The sequence below is a fragment of the Phymastichus coffea genome, unplaced genomic scaffold, assembly GCF_024137745.1.
Source record: "Phymastichus coffea isolate CEN01 unplaced genomic scaffold, Cenicafe_Pcof_1.1 PCOF00013, whole genome shotgun sequence".
Classification (NCBI taxonomy): Eukaryota; Metazoa; Arthropoda; class Insecta; order Hymenoptera; family Eulophidae; genus Phymastichus; species Phymastichus coffea.
Genome location: NW_026706824.1, coordinates 388,125 through 403,161, shown reverse-complemented (window position 1 = coordinate 403,161; position 15,037 = coordinate 388,125). Strand labels below are relative to the sequence as shown.

The 15,037-nt window shown below is 35.1% G+C and overlaps 1 protein-coding gene across 2 annotated transcripts in view; it reads left to right on the top strand.

Moving 5' to 3' along the window:
- Positions 1-15,037, top strand: part of LOC131673252 (uncharacterized) — a 1,160,519-nt gene that overhangs the window by 864,842 nt on the left and 280,640 nt on the right. For both annotated transcript variants that reach the window (XM_058951130.1, XM_058951139.1), the window contains one exon: positions 1,621-1,762. In XM_058951130.1, coding sequence (XP_058807113.1) covers positions 1,621-1,762 — 142 coding nt within the window. The remainder of the gene's footprint in view (positions 1-1,620; positions 1,763-15,037) is intronic.

The following is a 15,037-nucleotide window of genomic DNA, read 5'->3' as shown; positions in this document are numbered from 1 at the left end:
AATGGTAGTAAATGAAGCTCTCTCCATGAAGGAAGCACGCATTTACTACTATAGTAGCGCATCCTAAGCCAGAACTATAGACAGCATACGCTCCCCTCCTCCTCCGCGCGCCATAGTCTACGCTGAGCTAAAGCATGGGAGAGAGACAGCACGCATTTACTACTATAGCAGTGCATCCTCAAGGCAGAACTATAGACAGCATGCGCTCCCCTCCTCCTCCTCCGTGCGTCGTGGTCCATGTTGAGCCAGAGCGTGGAAGAAGAAAGAGATAGAGACAGAGAAAGAGAGAGAGAGAGAGAGAAAGCTGCCAAGTCAAGCTGAACACGCGCTTCCCTCCTCCGCACGCTAGGGCACTATACCAAATGTATGTGACAACAAGCATTCTCTAAGGTACATGTGGCATTTTCTCTAATGGTAGAGCGCTAGCCTGCCAACACAGAGGATGCCTGTTGGATTCTCCAATCAGTCTCTTCTTTTTTTTTAATTATCGCTTTCTATTCATTTCATTTTCAATGTAGCAATTAAATTATCAATAATATTTATATCTTTTAAAATAAATTAGACAGAAAGCAGTAGGTAGGATCCCTAGGGACTAGGAGCCCTAGGAACCTTCCTCAATATAAAACGCTTCCTCAAAAATTGTAAATAATTATTAACATTAATAATTATTATTAATGGTTAGGCCAGGGGATCAAAGGGTTATGGACCCCTCGCAGGGTGGCCTGAAACATACATTGCTATACTATTTCCGTTGCTCTGATCTTTATACTTTTACGCAGAGCGTAAATGTACAAATGCCACTATGTCACATTTTGGAAGAAGGGACAAGATGGTCCATAAGGAGTATCCCTCTGGTGAGATCTGAGATGAGTTCTGGATGAATTTGTGACATCAGAGAATATTTTATTCCAGTTGCAACTTGTAATCCAGAATATAAAACCAATATCATCAACAATCGTATTGTGAGTTAACAAGAAGCAAGACTCGATCTGGCGATATTGTACATGGGTGAGATTGAAAACTAGGCTAAACATTTACTTTTAATATTTTTAAAGCCATGATGTCACAACTATTCATCACAGATTCATGGATTTGAGCCACAGAAAAAACTGATGATAAAAGGAAAATTGGGAAATGCAGGCCGAGACCTGAACAATCATGAAGGGATGATATTGCACAGGAATATTCATGTGTATCTTCATGTGCATCCACCTTAACAACTAGGTGGAGTAAATAAGCTCCTAGTTATAGTAAACAATTTTATTACAAAATAAATTTATCTCTATAAAGACAAGTAAAAAATTTCATGGTTATCTAAGTTGAAACGATGAAAAATAAATTAATGAACGTTACTTACCTCAAGAAATTTAAATCATATAACGAAAGTTTTTATTTAAAAGATAATTACATTTCATTTTATCTCAGAATTTTTATATATATCATATTCTTATTCATGATAGGTCTAAACGGATTTTTTGCCAAAATAGTAAGATAAATAACCTGCATACATAGACATTATTTTTCTAAGTAATTTATAACGATTCTATTATGAAAAATTTATTTACAAACATGATGTCTATATGTTCACATATTTAATAAAATATATTCATTAATTCAAAGATTTCCGGATTACACGCTATAGTCATTTTACTTCTACTGGGAGCAATTATTCTAGTGGTCGGTCTTGTTCAGCTTGCACCAGGAGCTACCTCTGACCACAAAGTATCTCTACTGTATGCTGGATCTGTTTTATTAATATTAGGTGAGTGAATATACAGTATTTAATGGAGTTATATATTTCCTGTACTCATTTTTTGACAGTTGTATGTCACACGATTCTTTTAATTATTGTTTGCCCAACGAATTTATGGACGAATTATTTTAAAAGGGGAAGGTTATGAATACTTTAATTATAACTACGTGTACACAAAACTTTAATTCTAACAAACATACGAAAATCCGCACTCACAATAATCAACGCTTACATTAGAAACGACACTTGGTCAATCCACTCTCAAACTATGAAAATTATATTGCGATACGACGACTTAACTTGATCCACGTTCAACGTAATCGCCCGGCGAGTGATCGCCTTGACGACTCGCAAACATAACCTAATGCGTTGGCCATGTGACTACCAGAAAGTGACCGGCGCGTGAACGCCTTGTGACTTTCCTAATTCTCGCATCATTGCCATACCGCCTTAGAGAGAGAGAGAAAATACAAAAGTGTCCTTGACCTTAATTACTGTAGGCGACAAACGTCTAGGAAACCTGGCTGTGCCATGCGGGTGGTTGCCACTCGGGTTGATGGAAGATTAGCTTCCGCCTTGCCGAGGTGATGGTGATGAACTCTGGTGATAGCTCTCTCCCTTTGTCTTGCCTCTCGTCATTTAGCTGCTGCACTTGCTAAGGTGGGCTAGCGTACTAGTGAAAATAGGCTGGTGCACTCTTCTAGGCTAACTTAAAACGCCTACATCTGTCATGTAGGCGTTTTAATCGGTCTCGTATTCCTGATGTCTATTATGTGCTTGATTAACTTCGCCACGATCGGGGCAGCTCCAGGTTCGAACACTATGATGTACACCAGTGCCATCACCTGTTTACGCAGAGTGTCCCTATATCTCGCAAGTCCCGCGTACTCGATGAACACTTATGCCGACCTATTCCCGTCACTCGCGAAGGGAATCCTTTCCTGTGAGCCTCTCGATCGGCATTCCCGCCTTTTGATGCTAATCTTCTGCATCCACGCGTTCCAAAAATCTGCGTCAAGGATCAAATCATAAGCGCACTGCACTACCGCACATGCGATCAACTTCCCGCTTTTTCCTCTTACTTCAATATTTAGCTTTAAGTCGCCTAAAGGATCCGGTTTCTCGCCCGAGACTCCTCTTAAAAAATTGTCGGCGGGCTCAAAGACGACGCAAACCTATTTGTCAATTCTGGACCCATTACCGTAACCTGCGTACCCGAATCCAACAACGCCAGGTAGTCCTTCCCGTTTATGTTAATGTTAAGGAAAAACCTATTTTCTACTACTGCCACTTGAGCTGCGTTATCGTCCTCGCCTTGATTCGCAGGCTGACCACCCAAGCTTGCCTCGGCCCTTCCCTCCACTAAAACGGAAGGAGTTTCTGCTATTTTCGCGTGGCCTATCGAATGATCTACCCCCGACTCTCTTCGCCCACTTTCATTCCTTTAGTTTCGGTTGTCTGAGAGCGACAGAGGGCGATACAGCGATGCGATCATTATCCGCTCAACTCGCGCTCGATCGAACCACCTTCTTCTACCTGTTTTTTCAAGAGCAGCCAGGAGCCTCGTGGCGACGCATCGGTCATACGCTCGACCCTCTCTTGATCCGATCGCTCGTTCTCTACATGCGAATCCGAGATTAACCGGGAGCTTTGTGGCAACTCTTTCGCCACGCGCTCAACCTGCGTTCGACCGGATCGCTGACGTAGCACCTAGAACTTCTCATTCTTGGCCCCGTTATTTCTTTTCTCTCTACTGGGTTCTAGCACCTTATTCCTATCTGTTCGTGCTACAGCCTTTCAAAATTCACCGTCATTAATATCTGACTTCTCACATTGGTAATAAGGACGCAACCAATTATCCTAAAATTCTCTTGCTCTCTCATCAGGCATTCTCGAATTCGCGTCGCTGACTACGCGCATCTGTCTACTCCCAGTGCTTCCACTGTTCAGGTTGTGTGCTTCGGCTGCGAGTATTAACGTAGTCTTGCTCAGCTCGACCTCTTTCCGATCGTTTCCCTTTCCCGATCCGCCCAACATCTCGCAAGCCACCATGCTTTGGTACAAGCAATGCTCGCCCGAGTAAACTCAAGCAAGGGTCGACGAGCGAACTTCAGCCCACACCTGCGCGTTTCCCTGCTGCTCGATGCTGCTCGCGCACTTCGGGCAGTTCTGAAATACGAATCCATAAATCTAACAGCTGACTGACGCACTCGGACACTCATTCGAGAAGTGGCCGGGCTGTCGACATCCATAATACGTGGAAGATGGCCTACCTCCCTTGCGAGTCATGAGGCTTGGACATTGCGAGCTCCTATGCCCCGATCCTCTGAACGAGAAACAACTTCCTTCGAACGTATGCGAGCCTCCGCCTACACTTTCAACGTTCCGCTGCGCGCCCCGCTGCTCAGAAATCAGCGGAACCGAAGCTCGCTGCTGCGCCAAACTCGGATCCGCAGGGGCTGCCGAGGGTGCAGCATTATTTCCACTCAACCTTCAGACGAAATGTGCATGTAAGTCGATACCGTTTTCCGCGGACATAACTAATTGTAAAATCCGTTGCGTTAGTCTTTCGGACCATAAAAGACTGTAGTTTTTTTTTACTAATTAAAGTTAGTTAATTTCATTCGCTGATTACGTCATTTAATTTCCCATTAGCTTAAGCGATTTGTAAAGGCTTAGGTTTTAATCTGATTTCATCTAGGGAATTAAGCGGATTAGGTGTAAAGTCGCTCACACCTAAGACACATCAAGTGTTACAAGTCACGTGACTTAAGGTGAGTTCAATTCTGTTGGAAAGAAGACACTTAAACGAAATCATCTGACGTAAAGGCAAATACACGTACAACTATACGTGTTTAACGGAGTGACGGTTAGCTCTGCATCGTGAGAGTTTGTGCTTAATAAATTTTCCATTTTTCAGATAACTTCTCCCGTTACACAACTTATATGCTCCATTCCTGTCTGTATTAAAGTATAAATTTTAAATACAATTACGTGTTGTATTTAGATCTAAAATCACAATCTGAGCATTTTATTCCAATCATAAGTTCATATTCAGTAAGTTTATCTATTATTTCAAGTTTGATATATATTCGATAAATAATCTATAGCATCTTGTTGAATTAGGAATAAATACTTGGTAGTATTAAAAAAAATCAGGACTAAGTTAACTGAAGATTTGGTAACATATTGTTTAAATATTTGTATTAGTACATCTCGATCCTTGCACTTAAGTAAAAGTTTTTAATCAATTGGCAATGAAATAGGCTCTGTAAACATGATTTTGCGTAAGATAAGCAATTTTTATCAAGCAATGGATGAATGAATGGGCTTAATGAACATTGTAAAATGTTATTAACATTATCAGCTTGAATCTGCAATAAATGACGTGATATTGACCATAACTATCAAATATTTTATTATTTTTGTAGACATCGTTAACCGAAATATGATAAATATCAAAATCTGTGCAATATTGTTTTCTCAGTCTATTATATTCTCTTATAGCTGACTTATTAGCTTTAATACTAGAAGGATCAAAATTAATTAAATTCAAGCCTTCTAATTTAGTAATCCTAGATAAAGCTACATTCGGTTAACTACAACTAAAAATGCTGTTTCCAACTTCTACAACGGCATTTTCTAAACATGAACCTTGACTTTTATGAATAGTAATAGCATAACTGAAAAAAATCAGAAAATGTTCTATCGTTATCAATACTTGATTTAATATTTGGAATTAGTATTCTAATCGTTTGATAGAATACACTTGATTTAATTCTAGTCTAATAGTAACGCTATCTATACCTATTTTTCTTTTGCTCACTGCAATAACTGTTGCTATATTTCCATTAACTAATCCGATGGGCACATCGATATTTTTGCATACCATAATCTTGCAATCTATTTTGATTCTGATTACTCGAAAAATTCCATAAGTATTGTCATTATCTTCATTTAACATTTTCATAACAAGTTTTTTTTATCTCTTTGAACATTTGAAACAATCATTGGCAATTAGCTTTATCTTTTCAAACTATAGTTTATTGAACATAGTATTATTAAGTATTGAAAACATATGTTTAGTAGGTATCAAACATACTGTCTTCCTCGGTAAATTATTTAAAATATTCGCACAATTCATGAAGAGAAATCGAAGGAGTATGGCTGGAAAAAGAAATCTTTCTTTTCAGTCAAGTTTCTATATCAAAAATATCTAAATATAGCTAATTAAATCTAAACGGTGTTTTCTTAATTCTACATTAACAGGTGTCTTAAAATATACAGGAACATTTTCGCCTGTAGGGTATTTAAGGTTAGAAGAATTACAAGGAATTCTTTCTTTACTGGGATCAAACAATTTAAAATTTAAAATTCAAATATCAGAGCCGGAATTGATTCTAAATGTACATGAAGTTCCATTAACTTTACCAGAAAAATGAAAAATTTTCGGATTCCTTGAAATTCTTCGGAAATGAAGAGAATTAGGATTACATGGTTGCAATGGGGCTTTGTTACAATTTGTCAAACACGCTCCAGAAAGTTTGACACATTCTAATTTCCCTTCTTAGTAAACTTAGAGCAATTAACGCTGATGTGATTACTGGAACTACACTCCCACCAACACCCGGGGTCAGTGAACTTCTTAGTAGGGGCATGTTGGTTACCCGAAAGAGGTTTTTGTGGTTGATAAAAATTTTGGACAGTCGCATTTGGGATAGCAGGAACAAAACCAAGCAATGGTGGAAATTGTGGGGTCAATCTACGATTTTGTTCTTTAATAGCTTTTATCTTAAAAGCATGAGCGACAGCATTTATTAATTGAATTATCAAGCAGAACAAGGATAAATTGTGAACAAGCAATCTTATCCTGCTCTTCCGGTGAAGGGTGAGCAAATACTGATCTGGCTAATCATTCCAAATCCATAGCCAGTACAGCGAAATCCTTCGATTGTTTTTGACGTCTATTTTGAAATAATGAAAAACTATTTAATGCCTGAAAACTATTGCCAAATCGAAGGTCTAATTTTGAACGTATCTCTACAAAATTTACACAGCCATGTTCGAATATATCTAATACAGTTCGAGATTGTCCACGTAAATAAGAAACTAATGCAATACATCTTTTGTTGTCATTCCATCTATTAAACTGAGCAATAATGTCGAACTGATGAATGAAATCGTGGAATTATGAAGTACCATCAAAAGTGTCAGGTTGTAGGTTTATCCTAAACTGATTCGCAATTGGAAGTGGTCGAGTGTTAGAAAGGCTGAATGTGTTTATATTTGTAGGTGATACAGGGGTACATAGCGAATGTTGAGGGATAGAAACAGATGTATGTGTAAGAGTAATATAATATAATAGAAAAATTTGTAGAAATTTTTTATGGGGTTAAATCGTAGTAAACAACAGATATATTTAAATTTTCAAAGTGATATTCGTATCACTTTAGTACAATTATTAGTTCGTAACCTCGTGGTCTTGTCACGTTAATGAGTAAGAATTCGTTTCTTTTCAAATTTACTCTAATTGTCAATATGAAATAAATCAATAAATCAAGTATATGCAAATATAAGCTAACTTTCAAGGAAAGTCAGACTTTGTCCTAGTTCCTTATGGTGCGAATTGTCCCATAAGCAGAGCTAAGGTCTTTCTTATAAAGGATATAATTCAGCCCAAGTTTCTTATAGCGCGAAGTGTTCTATAAGTTCAGTATGAATTATAGGAAAGGAAGAGGATTGCTCAGTTAATCACAATGAGTGAAAGAACTTAGGTATTAGCCAAATTTATTCAATTTCATGCGCTCACTTTGCAAGGCTTGGAGTGAATGCCAGTCTGTGCAATAATCAGCGTATTTATACACAGATTTTCCCACCTATTTTCGCAGAGATTTTTTCGAGAAGTTTTCGAATCTTCAAAAAATATTCGCAAATTTTGAGAAATGAATTTTCTTAATTTACAAGTAATTAAACATTAGTACTAAAGTTGTAACACATGTAAACATTACAAAATTAGTTATTGGACGATTTAGTGTAATTTACAATTATCACAAATAGTATCGTCAAAAGTTATTAACTAAGAAAGTTCATTAATGCAATATTACAATATTTACTATAAAACAATATTAAATTTTTACATAACTTTATCTTTTATTAATTTTAGAAGTAATTTCTAAAAATAAATACTCAAATTAGTTGAATAGTAATAACATTTGATATTAGTAATAACATTTGAATTATAACAAATTTTCATATTTGTAACGGTTTTTTCTATAATCTTATAATGTAATTACTAGATTAATTATTTGAGATTTATAAATTATAAAGCTATCATTAATATGTGTAAAATTAACGCATTTGTTCTATATACAACTTAATGTTTTAATAAATTATTGATTTTTTTGTTTATTAATAACAGTTATTATTAAACTGTTATTAATGAAACCAATTTTTATTCATGTTTTTGAGATATTTCTTTTGAATATGGAGTATCCACATTTTTCTACTAATTAATATTTATAGTGTAATTAACAAATTAACTTTGCATATTAAAATTCATTAATATTTAATAATTAAACGCAATTCGAATTATTATAGTCTAAATCTATGTACTAAAATCTATATAAGAAATGCTTTGTTACATCAAAATTACGTTTAATTAAGATATTTTATTCAAATAACAAAAATCATCATATCTATATCTATCAATCTGTGACGTCACGCTCCTTGTTACGAAATTAGACTCTTGTACCAAGACAATCAAATAATAGGTGAGGTGGCGCAGTTCAATATGCTAATTGATGTAAACGGATGGATGAGTTTAACGGGTTGCAGTAATTCAGTGAAATAATAAACTAACTCATAGATAGAACCGTTACATCAAATATATTTAATTAAAAATAATTTGATTAAAAAAGAACTTTTTTCACAATGTCATTACTATTTAGATTTTTATACAATAAAGAGTGACCACAAAATAAGCTGTTTTTTTAGCCCGTTTTCTGGATTTCGCTAGAAAATTGTAGAAATACGCTAAAAATATGCGGCCGATACCAAATTACTCGTCAAGAAAAGTAAGGATGAGTATCCTTTATCGTTTTTCGAAAATTTTCGAAAAATATTCCTGTTTCAGGGTTGGAAATACCCATAAAGTAAAACAATTAAACAGCATCAGTAAAAATATAAACTGTAACAGGCTGTCGATTAGTCGCTAAACCCAAGCAATTGTTATTGCCGTAACGGCCAACCGGTGTTCTGCTAACTACGTGCTTGGAGCACGCTAACTCACCTTATGCCGGTGTGCGCTTGCGCCGAGTTCTCATAGCGAACCAACTCCGATGCTCGTACTGACCGCTAGAAGTGCTGGTGCGCTCGCTCACCAGCGCTCTGTCGGCCGCAGCCGATAACTCGTTTGACGAACGACTCTATCTATCGCACTCGCAGTCTATGATGAATTCTCGGCGCGTTCAAATCAAAACATAAATACCGGTGCAAGGTGAGACGAAATAATAAAGTCGTCTCGTATTGTCCACGAACCACTTTATTATGATAACTAAATCTTATACACGGGATGAGTAGCCGAGAGTCTTGGACGCACGCTATGTATACAAGATTAATCTAACGGGGAGAGAGAGAGAGAATTAATTCCACGGACATCGCTGACTAACCGCACGCGCAACAATATTAACGAAAATCACCGCACACGCTGCGAGGGATCGCACGCAAAATCAACGCAAAAGTGCAGTGCCCTTACCGCAAAGATGATTCGGATACGGTGGCCAACCGTATCCGCTTACAAAAACAAAGAGCTGCCGCTGCCACCTGCTTTGGCTGCTGTCGTTGGGCTGCGCTGCAAATACTGCTGCGGGATTGTTGTTGCAGCCGTTGTTGCTATGCCCGAGGTACAGGACACGCAGTCACTTGCAACACTTCGCACAGAATATCTAATGTTCACTCCTATAATCCCTTGACACTGTTGTGAGTAACTTGGCGAAAGACACGATGTAGCAAGGCTGACGAACTCTGCTATACTAACTCGCTCGCCCTCCCGTCCCGGTCGTTGCCCCTAACGCGCCCTCTCTCTCTCTCTCTCTAACCTAAGCCGATCACGGCTATTTCGCATAGCCACGCTTGACGGTGCGTGCGAGTCGTAACGATTTTCGGCAATCGTTGCAAAACAATATCAATGACATATTTATTTCATGCAGTGAATATGCACACTTTTAACGATGTGAATATATTTTTAATGGAATCTTGTGGTGGTTAAAAATTCACCAAAGTCGAAAATTTTCTTAGTTTGCAACTATAGTGTCGTAACCACGTTTAGGGGTAGTTTCTTCCTTCTTTAAAGGACTAGTTTTTTCACAAATATTGTAGTTGAGTGCTGTTTTCATAATTTCCTTTAAATATAACGCACTTATCAGTTGTTTTGATTTTTAAGAATTTTTATAGATCTAACCATTGTTAGAAGTTGTTTTTACCCCTTCCGAAGGGTTGATTTCATAAAAAATAATATGAAATGTTCAGATTGAGTTAAGTGTAGTTTTCTTTAGGAAAAAAAAGAAATTGAAGTGCTTCTTTTGATTTACATGAAAATATCTCACTTTCTGATGTTTAATACTGCTACTACTACTGCTACTGTTGGTGCATCGTCAAAGTAAAAGAATAAAATCGCCTTTGATAAAATATTCAAGTCGAAAGCAAACAGTTCTAAGAGTTATCCATACATTAATAGTACTATAAATGAGATTCATATTACTCTACAACCGTTAGATACTACGTACACTACCGTCCATAAAGATTTACCATCCCCTTGCTGAAATCATCAAAACTTTAGAGTTTTATGGCTCAGTTTCTATAAGAGCTAGAAAATCCTGCGGGGTCTCATTTGAAAGTTCTTGCCAAGACCTTTCAAATGTTGTAAAACATAATTGATTTTATTTATTTTTTGTACAACTTGTGACGTCATAAACAAATTGTTTTTTTTAATTTTTTCACATCAACTTCGACCCTGATTTATTTATATAACGGATTCTACGATGGAAAAACTGTATAAGCCATTCGATAGAGCTTTCAAAAAGCTACAAAATCCATATCCGGAAAATTTTTTTACCTTTATTTTTTATGAGCTATATGGTGTTTTATACAAAAACAAAGATTTTCAAAAAATGGGCTGTATTTTTTTTATTTTCAACTCTAAAGAAAAAACTCTTGGAAGAAAAAAAGTAGTATTTTGCAAGAGCTATCAACTGCGCCACTCAGAATTAAAAAAAAAAAAAATTTTTTTTTTCACGTTTTTTAGAATTGAAATTTTTCTAAAAAAAATACTGAAATTACATATATATAATAAAATTAGTAAGTAACTAGTATTTATAACTGAATTGGCTTACAAACAATGATACCAAGATACATTTATTGTATTAGACGTTTGTAACAGAGGAATTTGCATTGTTTTCATTTTTAATGACTTTCTACAGTACTGTCCTCACCGATAATCACTGTGATTATCACTGAATGTTTACGTGGTTTGATTTACTTGACTTTCATGAATGTATACATATAGCAGAGAATACGTATGGAAATTCAGTCTCTTATCAGCTTTAATGAGTGAAATATCAATGTGTCCAATCTAGTCAGTAAATTATACATGTATTTTTTGTTCATTAAAAATGACGAAAAAAAGAAACTTAAGCATTGAAGAGCGATCTGAGATAGTAGCCTTGCATAAAGTGAATAAAAGTAATAATGAAATTTCCAAATTTTTGAATATTCTAAGAAGAACAGTTGATTTTAACATTAAAAAATTCATAACTCAAAGAAATATCAAAAACAAAAAAATTTCAGGAAGGCCTAGGAAAACTACGAGCGCTACTGATAAACACATTTGTAATACAAGTACACATAATCCAAAACTCACGGCACCCGAACTTGCTGTTGAAACTCAAAAAGCGTATGATGTTAAACTTAGTGTTACTACGATAAAGAGACGACTTCATGAAGATGGACTACACGGTCGAATAGCAATTAAAAAGCCTTTACTAAAACCGATTAATAAAAAAAAACGATTGGGTTGGGCCAGAAAACATAAAATTTCGACCATTGATGATTGGAAAAAAGTTTTGTGGTCTGATGAGAGCAAATTCGAGGTTTTTGGTAGTAAACGCAGATGTTTTGTGCGGAGAAAAAATAAGCAAAAACATTTAGAGAAAAATATATGTGCTTCGGTTAAACATGGTGGCGGCTCAGTAATGGTATGGGGTTGTTTTGGTGGTTCTAAGGTTGGTGACCTTCTTAAAATTGATCGGAACAAGAATAATTGGTCGCAAATTTACGTTCCAACAAGATAACGACCCAAAACATACTTCAAAGTTATGTAAAAGTTATCTTGCTCAATTGGAGAAGAAAAAAAAATTAGTTGTGATGGAATGGCCACCGTACTCTCCTGATCTTAACCCTATCGAACTGCTGTGGGATGATCTAGATAGAGCTGTAAGGAAGGTAGGACCTACTTCCCAGAAGGATCTTTGGAATATCTTAGAAAATGAGTGGAAAAAAATAAGTGCAGAAACTTTAGAGAAACTTGTAGCACGAATGCCTCGAATTTGTAAAGTAGTTATAGCAAACAAAGGTGGACAGTTCGATGAAAAAAACGTTTAAATAATTAGTATTGTTTCGTTTTTGTTTACAACTGAAACTTATATTCAGATTGTGATAATATATTGATTACAAGCGTTATTAGTATTATAAAAAATGAAATTATTATTCTTATGTTATTATTGAAACGTTGTAATAAATAAATTTTGTAAAAAAATTGTAACCAAATTATGTTAATCTATTCTGAGTAAGTAATAAATTATGGTTCAATAAATGTATCTTGTTATCATTGTTTGTAAGCCAATTCAGTTATAAATACTAGTTACTTACTAATTTTATTAAATATATGTAATTTCAGTTTTTTTTGAGAAAAATTTCAATTCTAAAAAACGTGAAAAAAAAAATTTTTTTTTTTAAATTCTGAGTGGCGCAGTTGATAGCTCTTGCCAAATACTACATTTTTTCTTCCGAGAGTTTTTTCTTTAGAGTTGAAAATAAAAGAAATACAGCCCATTTTTTGAAAATCTTTGTTTTTGTATAAAACACCATATAGCTCATAAAAAATAAAGGTAAAAAAATTTTCCGGATATGGATTTTGTAGCTTTTTGAAAGCTCTATCGAATGGCTTATACAGTTTTTCCATCGTAGAATCCGTTATATAAATAAATCGGGGTCGAAGTTGATGTGAAAAAATTAAAAAAAAACAATTTGTTTATGACGTCACAAGTTGTACAAAAAACAAATAAAATCAATTATGTTTTACAACAATTGAAAGGTCTTAGCAAGACCTTTCAAATGAGACCCCGCAGGATTTTCTAGCTCTTATAGAAACTGAGCCATAAAACTCTAAAGTTTTGATGATTTCAGCAAGGGGATGGCAAATCTTTATGGACGGTAGTGTACATTTGAATCTGTTATTGATACTGACGATGACATTGATAAGTCTACTTATGATGAATCTATGCTATTACTATAAATTTAGATAAAATCGCAACTACTCGACGACTTAATTTCAGGAAACTATATTAGACTGTTACACGAGCCTAATGTGAAAAGTATCTAGAAATCTAGACTAACGGAAAATGAGTAAGTAACTGATAATTCTCCTATTTATTTGGAAAGTGATAAAGTGATCATGAATAATTAAAGATACACCAAGACTCTTGGTTTAATGGAACTTCTTTTATGTAAAGAATCCAATTCTTATATAATTTGTTCAGTGGATGAAGAAAATTATGTAAAAATTCTTGAAAACACTAATGCTCATCGGAAACGATTTGACTCAAATGGAGAATATCGAAATAAACATGTAAAAAAATTCAAAATCTACATTGGTCCTAATTTACCTCTCGGCAATGGTAGTGCTAAGAAACGTAAGTTTGTTGGTGAAAGTAGTCTTTTACTTTGTCACAGAGTCGCAAGAAAAGCAACATTGTTTGACTATGTCTACTAGAATGACCCGAATAAGTTTGTTGATCCACTAAGATTACTTTTAGCTGAACAAGCAAGCTGGTAATCCTATTAATATAAGTAAAACTCACTCAATCATTAAAGAATTAATTACGTGAATCAGGTTATATATATTCAGAAAGGACTCTAACTGTACGAGTATATCAGTATTAGAATGAGCGTTAACGTGTTTGATCGTAAATTGAACAAAGAAAAGGGTTCTCGTAGTTCTCCTGATATAGAGTATAAAATCACTGTAGATGGTCATTGGGATATAGACAGAAAAATTATCTGTAAGATTGCTCTGCCTCTACAAGCTGAAGACACAATAAATTTAGATTTCGCATCTGAATTAATTGAAGCGGAGGTTATAAATATTAACGAAAAGGATACTCAGGTACAACAGAAATTTGAGAATCAAAAACCGTATATTAGATCATCTGTTGATAAAATGTAATTAACTTCACAAAAAAAATAATATCTAAATAAACAGTGAAATAATTAACAATCAATAAAATATCAAACATCAAAGAGTCGTTGATGAGCTACGCAAACCAGCACGTCGTAACTATCCGTGTCGAAAAGTTGATGTACGCAGTATAGTTGATACGTGGCAAGCTCATCTTATAGAGATGCAAAGTTACTCGAGAAAGAACAAAGGATTTCAATATTTATTAACTGTCATCGACATATTTTCAAAATACTCTCGGGCCGTTCCTGTGAAACAAAAAACTAGTTCAGATGTCACTTGTACAATGGAGTCTATATTAAAAAAAGGATGCATTCCTAGAAATCTCCTAGAAACTTCCTAGAAGTAGTTCTACAATTTAAGTTTTCAGAATCTAATAATCAAATATAAAAAAAATCTATATTTTACCTATATAGCAATCTGAAGTCATCTATTTGTAAAAGTTTCAGTCGAACGCTAAAAAATATGATGTGGAAAAATTGAGTCTACAAGGAAATTATAAATGACTCGATATTCTAGCTGATTTATTAAAATCTTACAATAATCGCAAACATTTTAGAATAGATATGGAGCCTAAAAATGTGACTAAAGAGAACGAAATACAGGTACTGAGACGATTCTCTTACGATCAACTTCTTTTCAGGAAACCGAAATTCCGAATAGGTGATAAAGTACGAGTGAGCAAGTCTGAATACGTTTTTGAAAAAGTATATACCCCCAATTGGTCTACAGAAATTTTTACTATTCAATGTATTTCGAGAACAAAACTCATA